The sequence below is a fragment of the Balaenoptera ricei genome, chromosome 11, assembly GCF_028023285.1.
Source record: "Balaenoptera ricei isolate mBalRic1 chromosome 11, mBalRic1.hap2, whole genome shotgun sequence".
Taxonomy (NCBI): domain Eukaryota; kingdom Metazoa; phylum Chordata; class Mammalia; order Artiodactyla; family Balaenopteridae; genus Balaenoptera; species Balaenoptera ricei.
Genome location: NC_082649.1, coordinates 32,786,815 through 32,799,352, shown reverse-complemented (window position 1 = coordinate 32,799,352; position 12,538 = coordinate 32,786,815). Strand labels below are relative to the sequence as shown.

The 12,538-nt window shown below is 56.1% G+C and overlaps 2 protein-coding genes across 4 annotated transcripts in view; both read left to right on the top strand.

The window, feature by feature from the left end:
• The first annotated feature begins 1,549 nt into the window (after nucleotides 1-1,549).
• On the top strand, nucleotides 1,550-11,072 carry SRF (serum response factor). 2 transcript variants are annotated; one of them, XM_059938641.1, is made up of 8 exons: nucleotides 1,550-2,449; nucleotides 3,360-3,434; nucleotides 4,074-4,340; nucleotides 5,817-6,078; nucleotides 6,630-6,749; nucleotides 7,803-7,994; nucleotides 8,382-8,458; nucleotides 8,684-11,072. In XM_059938641.1, the coding sequence occupies exons 1-8, from the start codon at nucleotides 1,931-1,933 to the stop codon at nucleotides 8,777-8,779; spliced, it is 1,608 nt and encodes a 535-aa protein (XP_059794624.1). In that variant the 5' UTR covers nucleotides 1,550-1,930; the 3' UTR covers nucleotides 8,780-11,072. The 2 variants fall into 2 exon arrangements, with proteins under 2 accessions (XP_059794624.1, XP_059794623.1); XM_059938640.1 differs by lacking the exon at nucleotides 3,360-3,434 and having other exon boundaries at nucleotides 1,551-2,449.
• Nucleotides 11,073-11,735: 663 nt separating this feature from the next.
• The window catches only part of CUL9 (cullin 9), a 38,808-nt gene continuing 38,005 nt past the window's right edge, over nucleotides 11,736-12,538 (top strand). For both annotated transcript variants that reach the window (XM_059938639.1, XM_059938638.1), the window contains exon 1: nucleotides 11,736-11,805. The gene's annotated coding sequence lies outside the window, so the exon portion shown is untranslated. The remainder of the gene's footprint in view (nucleotides 11,806-12,538) is intronic.

Sequence of the window (12,538 nt, the reverse complement as noted above, 5' to 3'; positions counted from 1 at the left end):
TGACCTATAAAATGGCAATTTCATATGGTTCAAACTAAAAATAATACAAAGAAAAGTTTTATGCAACAATATTTACTCTTGTCTCTTTTTTTTGTGAGACCCATTACTTTATTAATTTAAATGCTGGTTGCAGTATACTAAATTGATTTCACTATCACTACCACTTTATTCACAACTGACTGCTTTATTTAATCTTCATAACAATTTTTAAGGCAGGAATCATCATCCTATGCCATCCCCTTAAACACAAGAGGCTGTTTATCCTAGGGACAAGGTGATTACCTCCCTAACCACTTACTTAGACCACCACTGCACTTTAATCTATATCTCATCTAATCTTTTTAAGGACCTCATACCAACAATGAGTAATGTGGAGTTTGGAGAGGTCAAAAACTTGTTTCCAGGCACAGGGCTAGGAAGAGGCAGCTTCCAGATTTTAATAATTTCTGTAATAGTAAAGCTCAAGCTATTTTCACTGCCTTGGAGCTAAGAACCAGACCCAGACCCTGAACCTGGGTTTTGCAGCACTCCACTCTTTTTTTTTTTCCTCCTATGGGCTTTTCTTGGCTTTCAAGAGAAGGGCGTGTGTGTGTGTGTGTGTGTGTGTGTGTGTGTGTGTGTGTGAGAGAGAGAGAGAGAGAGTGTGTGTGTGACGCATGCACTTGCTTGCTTGCTTAAACTTTCTGTCTGGCTACACTTTTTCCCAGGCCTTTGCACTGGTTGAGGGGTGGGCTTTATCCCCACGACCACCCCCACCCCCAGCCCAGGCCGCAGCTGGAAGTCTTTACAGATCATCATCTCTCCTCCCTGCCCCCATTGGGGACCGGGAGGCCGACTGTCTCCCCCGGTCTTTTCCAGATGTACGTCTGCCAAAGATCCCCGCCCCCCCCCCCCCAAAACCAGCATAGAGAATGATGAATGAGGACCGGGGAGCCGGCCTGGTGGGAAAGTGTCGTCGCCTTGAAAAGAGAGGGAAAGGGAAAGGAAGTGGTGGGGGGGAGGGGAAGCGGTGGAGCCGAGAGGCCACAGGGCGAAGAGTGTAGACAGCGGGGACACAAGCCCCCTTTGCTCCGCCAGTAACGTTGACTCCCTCGGGAAGGCGTGGGGAAATGCTCTAATCCCTGCAGTCCCTGGGAATTTGGGCTGCATATCATTTACTGCAATCCGCACAATCCACTCAGGGACTATCCCAGTGTTAGCTTCCAGCCCTTCCAGCACCGGGTTCCCAGTACCGCTCCCTCTCCTCCGCAAGACTGTGCTCCAGTGCTCTTCCAGGCTTCCTCTACCGCAGGTTCCTCCCAATTCTCTCTACCATTCTCTGGTCAGGGGGGCGGAGTCGTACCTCCTCTCCTGTTCCTTTAAGAGGCGTCGGCTCCTCCCCTTTTGGAGTTGCCGTCTGACGCGCGATGACAGCAGCGAGTTCGGTATGTCTATGCAAATAAGCGCCCCCTGTGGGCCAATGGGGAGCGGAGGTGCTGGAACCGCGGACCAATGGGGCGGGGGTGCAGGGGCTCACCATATAAGGAGCGGCCTCGCCATAAAAGGAAACATTGTATCTCTTTATATGGGGGGAAGGGTCGGGGGATCCCTTGCCACCAGCGCGTGGTCCCGGCCCCCTCCACCCGCCGTCTCGGCCGCGGCCAGCAGCCCCTGCCCCCCGGGGGACACTGACGGCCGCCGGGCGCGCCGCCCTAGCGTACGGACAGGGGGCGCTCCGCGCGGCCTGGGGCAACCCGGGCCACAGGGGCAGGAAAGTGAGGGCCCAGGTCGGCCCGGGCGTGCAGGGGCCCCGGGTTCGCAGCGGCAGCGGCGGCAGCGATAGCGGCACTAAACAGCAGCAGGAGCGCCGGGTTGAGCCGGGAAGCCGATGGAGGCGGCGGCGGCTCCGATTCCTCGCTGACTGCCCGTCCGCCCTCCTACTTTGAGCGCCATGTTACCGAGCCAAGCTGGGGCCGCGGCGGCGCTGGGCCGGGGCTCGGCCCTGGGGGGCAGCCTGAACCGGACCCCGACGGGGCGGCCAGGCGGTGGAGGCGGCGGCGGGACTCGCGGGGCTAACGGGGGCCGGGTCCCCGGGAACGGCGCGGGGCTCGGCCCGGGCCGCCTTGAGCGGGAGGCTGCAGCAGCAGCGACAACCACCCCGGCGCCCACCGCGGGGGCCCTCTACAGCGGCAGCGAGGGTGACTCGGAGTCTGGCGAGGAGGAGGAGCTGGGCGCGGAGCGGCGCGGCCTGAAGCGGAGCCTGAGCGAGATGGAGCTCGGCGTGGTGGTCGGTGGGCCCGAGGCGGCGGCGGCGGCCACCGGGGGCTACGGGCCGGTGAGCGGCGCAGTGAGCGGGGCCAAGCCGGGTAAGAAGACTCGGGGCCGTGTGAAGATCAAGATGGAGTTCATCGACAACAAGCTGCGGCGCTACACGACCTTCAGCAAGAGGAAGACGGGCATCATGAAGAAGGTACCGGGCCGGGAGGCTGGCCGGCCACGGGAGACCGGGAGGGTGGGGACGCGCAAGGGGAGCCCGGGAAGGAGGCAGAGCCGAGGCGGAGGTGAGAGGCGGCAAGTCCGCAGGAGGTGTGTGGGAGGGGATGGCTGTTGCCCCAGGAGGGTGAAAGGGGAGGGGCCGCCAGGGAAATGTGGGGAGAGGGGAGATGCCGGGAATGTCCGGAAAAGAGAGGAAAGGCGCCGAGGTGGGAGTGACGGGCGCCAGAGAGGACCGGGGCCCTCGTAGAGCGGAGGAGTGAGGAGTGGTAATGGGAGGCTGCGGGGCTGCCCGGGAGGTGGTTAACGAGACCCGGGGGTCAGTAGGTCCAGTGCGCTCTGGTGTTGGGGGGGAAGGCGCCGGAAAAGCAGGGAGAAGAGAAGGTATGGGGGTGAGGAGGTTGGAGCTGCATAACAACAATGAGCGAACATGTGTGGGAGGAAGGTGGGCATCACTAGAGTAGTGCTGGCTGGAAGGATGGGCAGGGCTGATGACCGAATGGGGCTCAAGAGCCCCAGGTAAGGGAGCAGGGCAGGAGAACTGATGCTGCCCTGAGCATCAGAAACCAAGTCCTGAGATGGCCATGTGTCTTCCGTGCATCCACTGGAAGCCAGCACACTCCCTGCAGGACAGGCTTCAGAATCATTTGCCCCTGGAACAAGTGGGATTTCCAGCCCTAGGGAAAAATCTGTGCACGGAGTTTGGGGAGGTTTGCAGAGGTACCTAGAAATGCCTCCTCTTCTAGCTGATTATCCAGTGAAAAGGATGAGGAAAGGAGTTGTCTTGGGGTATAGAAGATATGGGAAGGGATGAAAGCAGAGGAACTGGGAAACAAGAAGCTAGAACTCTGGGAACATTGGCCGGTGTTTATATTTATCCCATATAGAAACCAAGGCTGCTTCCAGTGGGTGGTGGAACTTTGTTGGGAGTGAGGATGCTACCTATGGGGCCATCCTTGAAGGTCTGTGAAGGTCCCCTTCCTGGGTTTTATGGCAGGGTAGTAGCCGCTAATCTAGCTGCCATCTCCCCTCACTCCAGACACTGTTGAATCAAGACAAGGAAAGAGAAAAGGGGGAGCAGAGTATTATAGAGCAGGACAAAATGGCAACAGGTTAGTGCCTGTGCAGTTTCTGGGAAGAAACATGGGACATTTTAGAGCTTAGGTGGCCCCTTATCCCTAATATCTATGTGACTTCCAGTGTAGTAGTGACTTCATCCTGGTCCCTGTGACGGTGAGGAGGTAGTGGGAGCCATCTCTTCGTGAGGCTCTGGGCACCAAGCTGTAGTGAGGAGCAGCTACCTGGGCCCTTCCGTGTCTGCTGAGGTGTTATATGTTCTGTCACCGGGAGCTGTGGCTATTTGCTTGGGGTATCTGCAGGTCAGTGAGGCTGTTCCTCAAAAGAGAAGCATGGGGTTTTTCTACTCTTCAGCTCACCTTCAGATATCCTTCAGATAAGACCCCTATAGAGTCACTGGAGAGGAAGGTAATTATGGGAGTGGGGGCTTGAGATCACTGTGTACTTCCCTCTCTTTCCCACTGCCCAAGGAAGGTAGAGATTAAAAGTTTTGCTGACCTACCCATCTCCCCCCCTACCCCCAGGCCTATGAGCTGTCCACGCTGACAGGGACACAGGTGCTGTTGCTGGTGGCCAGTGAGACAGGCCATGTGTATACCTTTGCCACCCGCAAACTGCAGCCCATGATCACCAGTGAGACTGGCAAGGCACTGATTCAGACCTGCCTCAACTCGCCAGACTCTCCACCCCGCTCAGACCCCACCACAGACCAGAGAATGAGTGCCACGGGCTTTGAAGAAACAGATCTCACCTACCAGGTGTCGGAGTCCGACAGCAGTGGGGAGACCAAGGTGTGTTTGGGTCCCCTGTCTGAGGGGAAGGAAGGGGAGGGACTTGACCGGCAGAGAGGGGAAGGGGTCTCTCACCCTCGCCCAGGACAGGTGGATAGGTGCCTACTGATGTGGAGTGGAGCCGGGTTAGTGCCCCGCATCTTAGGGTACAGGTGTCCATCCTCTCTATCCTGACAGGAGGCCGGCCCCCTAGATAAGCGGGCGGCCTCCGTGCCCATATAAGGCCGGCTCCGGCTCCACGCCGGCCTCCCGCCTGCAGCCCGCCTGCCTGGCAGGGCCCTTGCATTCCTCCCGCCAGCTGTCTCCCTGCTGGGGGCGGGGGCGTCGCTTAGCCCTGCCCTCCTGGCCGGCTGGGTGGCCGGGGAGTAGGAAGGGAGTGCTCATGGGTTCCAGGGTCCTGGGAAGCCAGCACTGTCAGCAGGCAGGCTGGCTGACTAGGCGGGAGACTACCTTACTAGCCAGCCGCCTGCCTCTTCAGGATGTCCGGGTCTGCACACGTTAGGGAGTGTATTCGCCCGGCTGCTAGGGATGCCGGCCGTGGTTACGCCTCCCCCTTCCTCTTCCCGGTAAGGAGAGGGGGTGGAGCTTCCTCCCTTGCTGCTCTGGGGAGCGCCACCTTCCGGGTGGCCCTTCACTAACTGGCCAATCGGAGGAAGCGGCACTGTTTGCCTTAGCAACGCCTCCGCCAATCAGGGGCTTCGAGCTCCACTGCTTAGCAAACATCCCGCGCTGACCCACCTCCAGTATCGGAGCCCCCTCAGTTCTCTGGGCTTGGTTCTCAGCTCCTGGCTTCCTCCTTCCTCTTCGAAGAACAAAGCCTCCCTGAGGGGAGAGTCAGTGCTCTAGGCTCCCCACTCTTTTAGCAGTAGGGCTAATTTATTCCCATGAAATTTTGCTGAATGAATAAATTCTTTTGGTGCTTCATTGCCAAACCCCCAAGATCGCTCTCAAACCCTAAATTCCCTGAAAAACTGTCGGTCCCTATCTCAGAAGCCTGGCAATTCAGAGCTGGAAGGACCCTTTTAAGGATGACATAGTAGCCCAGCCCCCTCATGTTTACAGAAGAAGAAAACTGAGGCTCAGAAAGAAGAGGTTTTCCAAGGGTCACACAGATTATCATTGCCAGAGCTGGGAACAGACCTCAGGTGACATTATCATTGTCATCATTATAACAGCAGCAAATACTTACTGCTTTTTTTATGAGCCAGGCACTATTCTAAGTGTTTTACATATGTTAACCTGTTTAATCTTCACAACACCTATGGGGTAGGTATTATCCTTCTTTTACAGACAGAAGACTAAAGAAAAAAGCTCAGCAGCTCAATAACTTGTCTAAGAGTCAGGCTGCAGGTAAATGGCGGACTTGGGATTTGAACGCAAGCACACTGGTTCCATTCTGGGCTGTCAATCCACACAGTTTCTTGAAGGGGCAGGGTCTGGTAGAGGCTCACCACTCCATCTTTACTCTGGGTGTAGGATACACTGAAACCGGCCTTTACTGTCACCAACCTGCCGGGTACCACCTCCACCATCCAGACAGCACCCAGCACCTCTACCACCATGCAAGTCAGCAGCGGCCCCTCCTTTCCCATCACCAACTACCTGGCACCAGTGTCTGCTAGCGTCAGCCCCAGCGCTGTCAGCAGTGCCAACGGGACTGTGCTGAAGAGTACAGGCAGCGGCCCTGTTTCCTCCGGGGGCCTCATGCAGCTGCCTACCAGCTTCACCCTGATGCCTGGTGAGTCACAAGGGGCAAACTGAGCATGCTAAGAGTGGGTTTAGGGCTGGCACAAGGAGAATGACTTTCCTCACTCAGAAAGAGGGTGAACAGGGGCCAGAGCCTGAGAGAAGCCTCTATGTCCCATTGGTAGGCACTGGGTCCCTCCCCACTGGGACTTGAACTATCCTTGTCAGTAAGTTTCAACCATATGCTCTGGCCTTGTCTAGCAAGCCCAGCCCTGTGCCTCCATTGCCACAAGGACAGCAGACATTCTACCACTTCCCTACCTTGACTGGAAGGCAGATCATGTCCTTGATGCCTGCTCCTGTGTCAACCGAAGAGGGTAGAGTCAGGGCCTAGGGCAGGAGGAGGAGGGAAGGGCAAGAGCAGAGCGTGGAAGCCCCTGGAGACAAGATTCTGGTCATGAAGGGCCTCTTTGGCTCCCAGGAAAGATAGTGATGGGAGTCGGGGATAGAGTGCCAGACCTTGGGCCTGGGGGTGTTTGAGGGTGCTTGGTGCAGGTGGTGGCTGGGTAGGACAGAGCACGAGTAAGTCTCTGTGTCTCATAGGTGGGGCAGTGGCCCAGCAGGTCCCAGTGCAGGCCATTCAGGTGCACCAGGCCCCACAGCAAGCGTCTCCCTCTCGCGACAGCAGCACAGACCTCACGCAGACCTCCTCCAGCGGGACAGGTATAGCTCGAAGCTCTGTCACCTCCCTGCTCTGCCTCCTTCATGAGGCCTAGCAGCAGGTGCCCAGCAGTATCCATCCCGTAACTAAGGTCAGAGAATTTCTTAATGTGGAGACTGAGGCTTTTGGGTTAACCCTTACCCTAATCCTTATGAGAAAGTCAGGTGAGGATGGTTGGGTTTTGACTCCTGCCCTGCAGTAGGGCTGTGGATTTCAGGAAGAAATTAGGGACCATTGAAGCTACACTCTTTACTTAGGTGAGAAGCCTGAGGCCCAGAAAGGAGAAGTTACTTGCCCAAAGACACACGTTTGCTCAATTACCAGGAAGGACTTATATAGAGTAGTTGTCTCCTCGTGGGAGGGTGTCCTAGCTTTTGAGTAACCATAATTCCCCTCTGTGTCTCTAGTCATTTCAGAAATGACGAGACACTTTCAAAATAAAAGTACTTTTAAGTACTTTAAGTTATTTGCAACCTTGTTACACGAAATTTGGTCTGTGGAAGGAGGACCAGTATCACAGCATCACCTGGGAGCTTGATAGAAATGCAGACTCTTAAGCCTCACCCCAAACCTACTGAATCAGAATCCACATTTTTAACAAGTTCCCCCGGTGACTGTATGCACATTAACATTGGAGAAGTGCTTATTTAAAAGCTGAATCTGTTAGCCACATGTTGAGGAAGAGAGAGGAGGAGTGAGAACAAGTAAAAAACAGGATGAGGGAGCTCTCTAAAAGAAGAGTATCTGAGTTTGCTTGGGTTGGGTCAGTCATTGTAATCTTTGTTTTTCCCAGGGCCTTGGGGTCTTGGAACAGAGCAGATAGATAATGGAATAGAACGATGTGATAGGATACACTTAAAGGTTGGTGTGGTTGTGTTCAAGAAAAAATAAGGATATTCTTAGTTGATGACAGGGAACCAAGGAATAAGTTTTATCTAGCTTTTGACCTGGGAAATGGCAAGAGGGCTCTGGAGGCCTGTAGTTCCTGGGGGTGGGATGGGGGATGTCAATATGGACCAGTGCCGACCTCCCTGACGTGTGTCTGTGTTTGCCAGTGACGTTGCCCGCCACCATCATGACGTCATCTGTGCCCACAACTGTGGGAGGCCACATGATGTACCCCAGCCCCCATGCGGTGATGTATGCACCCACCTCGGGCCTGGCTGATGGCAGCCTCACCGTGCTCAATGCCTTCTCCCAGGCACCATCCACCATGCAGGTGTCCCACAGCCAGGTCCAGGAGCAAGGTGAGTTTGGGGGGGGGGGGCAGGGCTGCTGAAAGGAGGGCCATTTCGTCCCTTACACACACACACACACACACACACACATTCAAATGCCTCCCCCAACTCAGATGCACACACTCACATACCTAAACCAGGTGCTCACACATATACCTACACATTTACACACACATACAGATGCTTGCACACACACTCCAGCATCCAGGCTTGGACACTCATGCACACTTGAACACCCACACCCACATACGTACTTAGACACATTTGGACACTTACCTTTGGGCACTTACATCTGAGACTCACCCAGTCACTTGTGCATTTATCACCACACCTCCAAGATCTGGAAGTTTCTCTTGAGCTAGTGATTTGAGTTTCTCCTTTGGTTTTTGAATGCAGGTGGTGTCCCCCAGGTGTTCCTGACAGCGCCATCTGGGACAGTGCAGATCCCTGTTTCTGCAGTTCAGCTTCACCAGGTAGGTGGGGGCACCTTTCACCCCAGTCAGCCAGCCCCTTCTTTATCTTGACCTCAGGGATTCCATTACTGGGTGGTCCAAGCCAAGATCCTTAGCCAAGAGGCCTATCCATTTTCCTGGTCAGGCCTGTGTGGTGGGCAGGCAGGCAGGTGAGCAGGGGGCAGCCTGAGCTGGCTGGTCAGTTCCAGCCCCCTACCTCCTGCTTACCCATCCCCTTCCCTCCAGATGGCTGTGATAGGGCAGCAGGCCGGGAGCAGCAGCAACCTCACCGAATTACAGGTGGTGAACCTGGATGCCGCCCACAGCACCAAGAGTGACTGATCCGCCCTGCCGCCCTGGACAGATGGCCCAAGGGACGGCACCACTTATTTATTGTTGCCTTTTCACGTTTTCTTTACACACATGTTGACGGGCCGCAGGAGGGAGGCGGGGAGGAGCAGTGGGCAGCCACGGGACTGAGCCCTCTCACTCCAGCCAAAGAAATGGGCCAGCCTGCCCTCCACCCTACCCTCCCTCACCCTCCCCTCCTTCTAGCTCCACCTCCCATCTCTGTTGATGGTGGGGCTGTCCTGCCTCCTCAGACTCCCCTTGCCAGCTTGGCTCCGTGTTTGCCATGAGTATTAGCTTACCCAATGGGACCGTGCTCCCCCTCCCACACACAGGTCTCTGTGGGACGAGGCACTGTGTCCCCCTGAGGAAGCAGTCGGGGTCCTCTCCCCAGCCTCCTTGCTGACTCCACGTCAGCTCTGCGTCTGCCACAGGCTGGGTCAAAAGAGCCCTAACCCTGCCCCTCAGGGAGCCAGCTGGGGAGATGGGGCTTCTTCCCTCAAGACTTGCCCGTGCCCATGGCCCCTGCAGCTCCTGAGTAGTGGGGCCTGTGCACAGAGCAGATTCCTGGGGTGACCTGCCCTGCCCTGTCGCTCCCCTCGGAACTCCGGGGGCTACTGGGTTGGAGGGAACCACCGGTGTTCCCTCTCCCCCTGTCTTCCCCCCCTCCTCCCAGCTGCTTTACTTAAAGTTGATTCTGAACTTTTTATTTGAGGAGACGAAGTGAAAACAAATCTATAAATATATATTTTTAAAATATTTAACTTTTTTTTATGGCGTTTTTCTCGTCCCCCTCCCTGCCCAAGCTCCCCTTCCCTGGGGAGCCCTGGGGCTCCCTGGAGCTGGCTGGGCTTCTGGGGACAGAGCCGCCCCATGAGCTTGGGGCCCGCCAGTGTGTGGGGGAGATTCTGGGATCGCCCGGTCCTGGGTTGTTTCCAGGAGAAAACCGGGGGAGGGGCCCTCAGGCCATGCCCCAACGGGGTGGGGAGGGTGACCCACAGCTCTGGGCCTCTTTTTGTCCTTCAGGGCTGTTGCTAGGGAGAGGGAAAAGGGAGACCAAATGTGGGGACGGGGGTGGGAGGGTGTTAGAGGCAACCGACTTCATTTGTGCCACACGCATGGGCATTGCAGCCTTGTGCGCCCCCAGGCCTGCAGCTGCCTGGGGCCCAAGTTGCAGTGAGCAGGGTGGGGTCTGGGAGGGGGCGGAAGGCAGGAATGGGGGGGCAGAAGAAATGGGAGCAGCTCTTGGGCTGAGTGTGGGGATAGGGGAGCCAGAAATGGCAGCTCTCCCAGGGAGTGAGCAGCTACTGTAACTTTTTAAAATTAAGACAAAAAGCCTTGAAGAAAATGACTTTATTTTTCTAAGTGTAACCTCAGTATTTATGTAATTTGTACAGGGGCCGTGCCCCACCCCTTCTACCCGCTTTTGGGTAGACCTTGAGGGTGGGCCAACATAGGGGGAGGGTCTTTTACCCTGTGTCAGAGCCTACCTTTACCACCTGTATCCAGAGAGGGAGCTTTTTCAGAACAGGGCAGCGGTGGAGTGGAGTTTTATTAACCCCTTAGGACTGCCTTCAGTAGGAACAAGCCTGCTTCTGTGATTAGGTGAAGGGGTGGGGGAAATTTTTACGCACAGCCTAGTTATCAAGGGGATGATTTGCCGACATGTTTGAGAACCTCCGAACCTCTAACCCCCGTTGCTGTCTTGCCCCAGTTTGGGGTGCCAAGATGGAAGTCATCTTTCTGGCTTTCTCCTGGAGATAGCTGGGGGCTTATGGGTGGCTTACAAGATTGGGGCATGGCAAATCAGGGGCTAGAGAGTGGGGGAGCTTGGGACTCAGGTCTGTAACTGCCCAGCCCCTTTTCTCTGCTCTTGTTTTCACTCCACCATCACTCACTCACTCCCCCCTCTCACCCAGGGGAGGAGACCTTGATGAATTCCTCCTCTCCTTCCCACAAAAGACAGACCCAGTGAGTGAATCAGGCAAAGTGCTTATAATGTGTGTTGTGTGAGCGTGGCCTTGGGAGAACATGTGTGCGTCAGGGACGAGGTGGCATTTATATGTGCAGCGACCCTTGGTGTTTCCCTTCCTTGATGGCTCTGGGGTGTGTGTGTGTGCCTGAGTGAATGTGTGTGTGTGAATGTGGGGTGTGTATGTTAGTGGTTTCTACTTCCCTGGGATGCTGACCCAGGAATAGTGGACATGGTCACAGTCCTATGTACAGAGCTTTCTTTTGTATTAAGAAAAAATACTCTTTCAATAAATGTATCATTTTTGTGCACAGACTGTGGGGTCTTTGCCTTTGTTTTCCCATATTGGAGGGAGGGAGGTGTGAACGTGAATCAAACCCCAAAAGTTGCTGCTCTGAGAAGCAAGCCTGGCTGTTTGATGAAATGCTAAGGAGTGCTTTGGGCTGTTGAAATTCTAGGAGTATACCTGAGGAACATTTCCGGGGGGGCTCGGGCCTTTATCTTTGGCCCCAGCTGTTCTAGGTGCTTAGGTCAACACAGAGAGGAGCAATTTTAATTAATAGGAAAAGTGACGCAACCAATCCAAAGCATCGGGTTTGGGAAACTCAGGGCTACGTGACCTAGTGCAAAATAAGAGGAAAGCCCTAGGGTGGGAGTGTGAGTTTCGGTGGGGGATGAGGAAGGCAGACCTAGTGAAGAGGAGGGAGGGCTTCAAAGTTGATATTGGATGGAAAGGGCTGCCTACGGCTGCTGAGAAAGGAGCAACGTGACCACGACCCTGGGCTCAGCGGGCAGCGCCCCACTCACCCTTCCCGGGGCAGCTCGCCCCCAGCGCAGCAGTCCTCGGGTACTACGCATGCTCCGCTTACGCGCGGCGCTGCTGCCGCGCTCGGCTGTGGGCCGCGGTGGGACCCGTAGCCGCCCGACCGTGCGTGCACTCGCGACATGACCCGGAAGGGAGCTGCTGAGGAGGCGGGGCCAGGACGGCGGGGCCAGGACGGCGGGACCAGCGCTGTGTCCCAGCGAGGGCCGAGCCGGGCGGTGGGAGGTGAGAGGAGGGTTCTGCGCCGATCCTGTCCCTGCCTCGTTCCCTCCCCGGTCCCTGCCTCGTTCCCTCCCCGGTCCCTGCCTCGTTCCCTCCCCGGTCCTTGCCTCGTTCCCTCCCCGGTTCCTGCCTCGTTCCCTCCCCGGTCCCTTGCCCACTCTCCGTGGGGCTGACGACAGGAGCCAGGTCTTGCTGAGATTCTCGGACCAGTCAGCCTCCTCCGACCGCGCCTCTCCATCCTCACCCCGCCCCCCAAGCCCGTTCCTGTGGCGATGCGGGCCTCCTCCACGGCCCCTGCTGGCCTGCAAGCTCGGGCCTGATCTTGCGACCTACGCCTACCTGCTGTCTCATCCCCGCATCCAGACCTCGCCTCCACACCTTAGTTTATTGCTCCTGTTCTAGGCCCTCCCTCTCCCCCCATTTAGGCCTTTCCGATGGTGTTACTTCACTCTGCTCATCAGTTGTCCATCGCACATCTCTGGTTACCTCCCTGTCCTGCCCCCCATGCTAACTGGACCCCTACCCCCATCGAGGTCCACATCCCATGTTTCCCCTCCTCTTCACGCGTTTCTTCTATTCTCATCTTCTATCCCTGTACCCCAACATGATCCCTGCCCTGATAACCAGTTCTTCATCTTGGTGTATCGTCCGTTCTTATCCTCATCATTCCCTGTTGCCCCCACACTGCTTCATAGTGTTCCTTGATCAGTAGTATAGTCATCACTCCACACGTGTT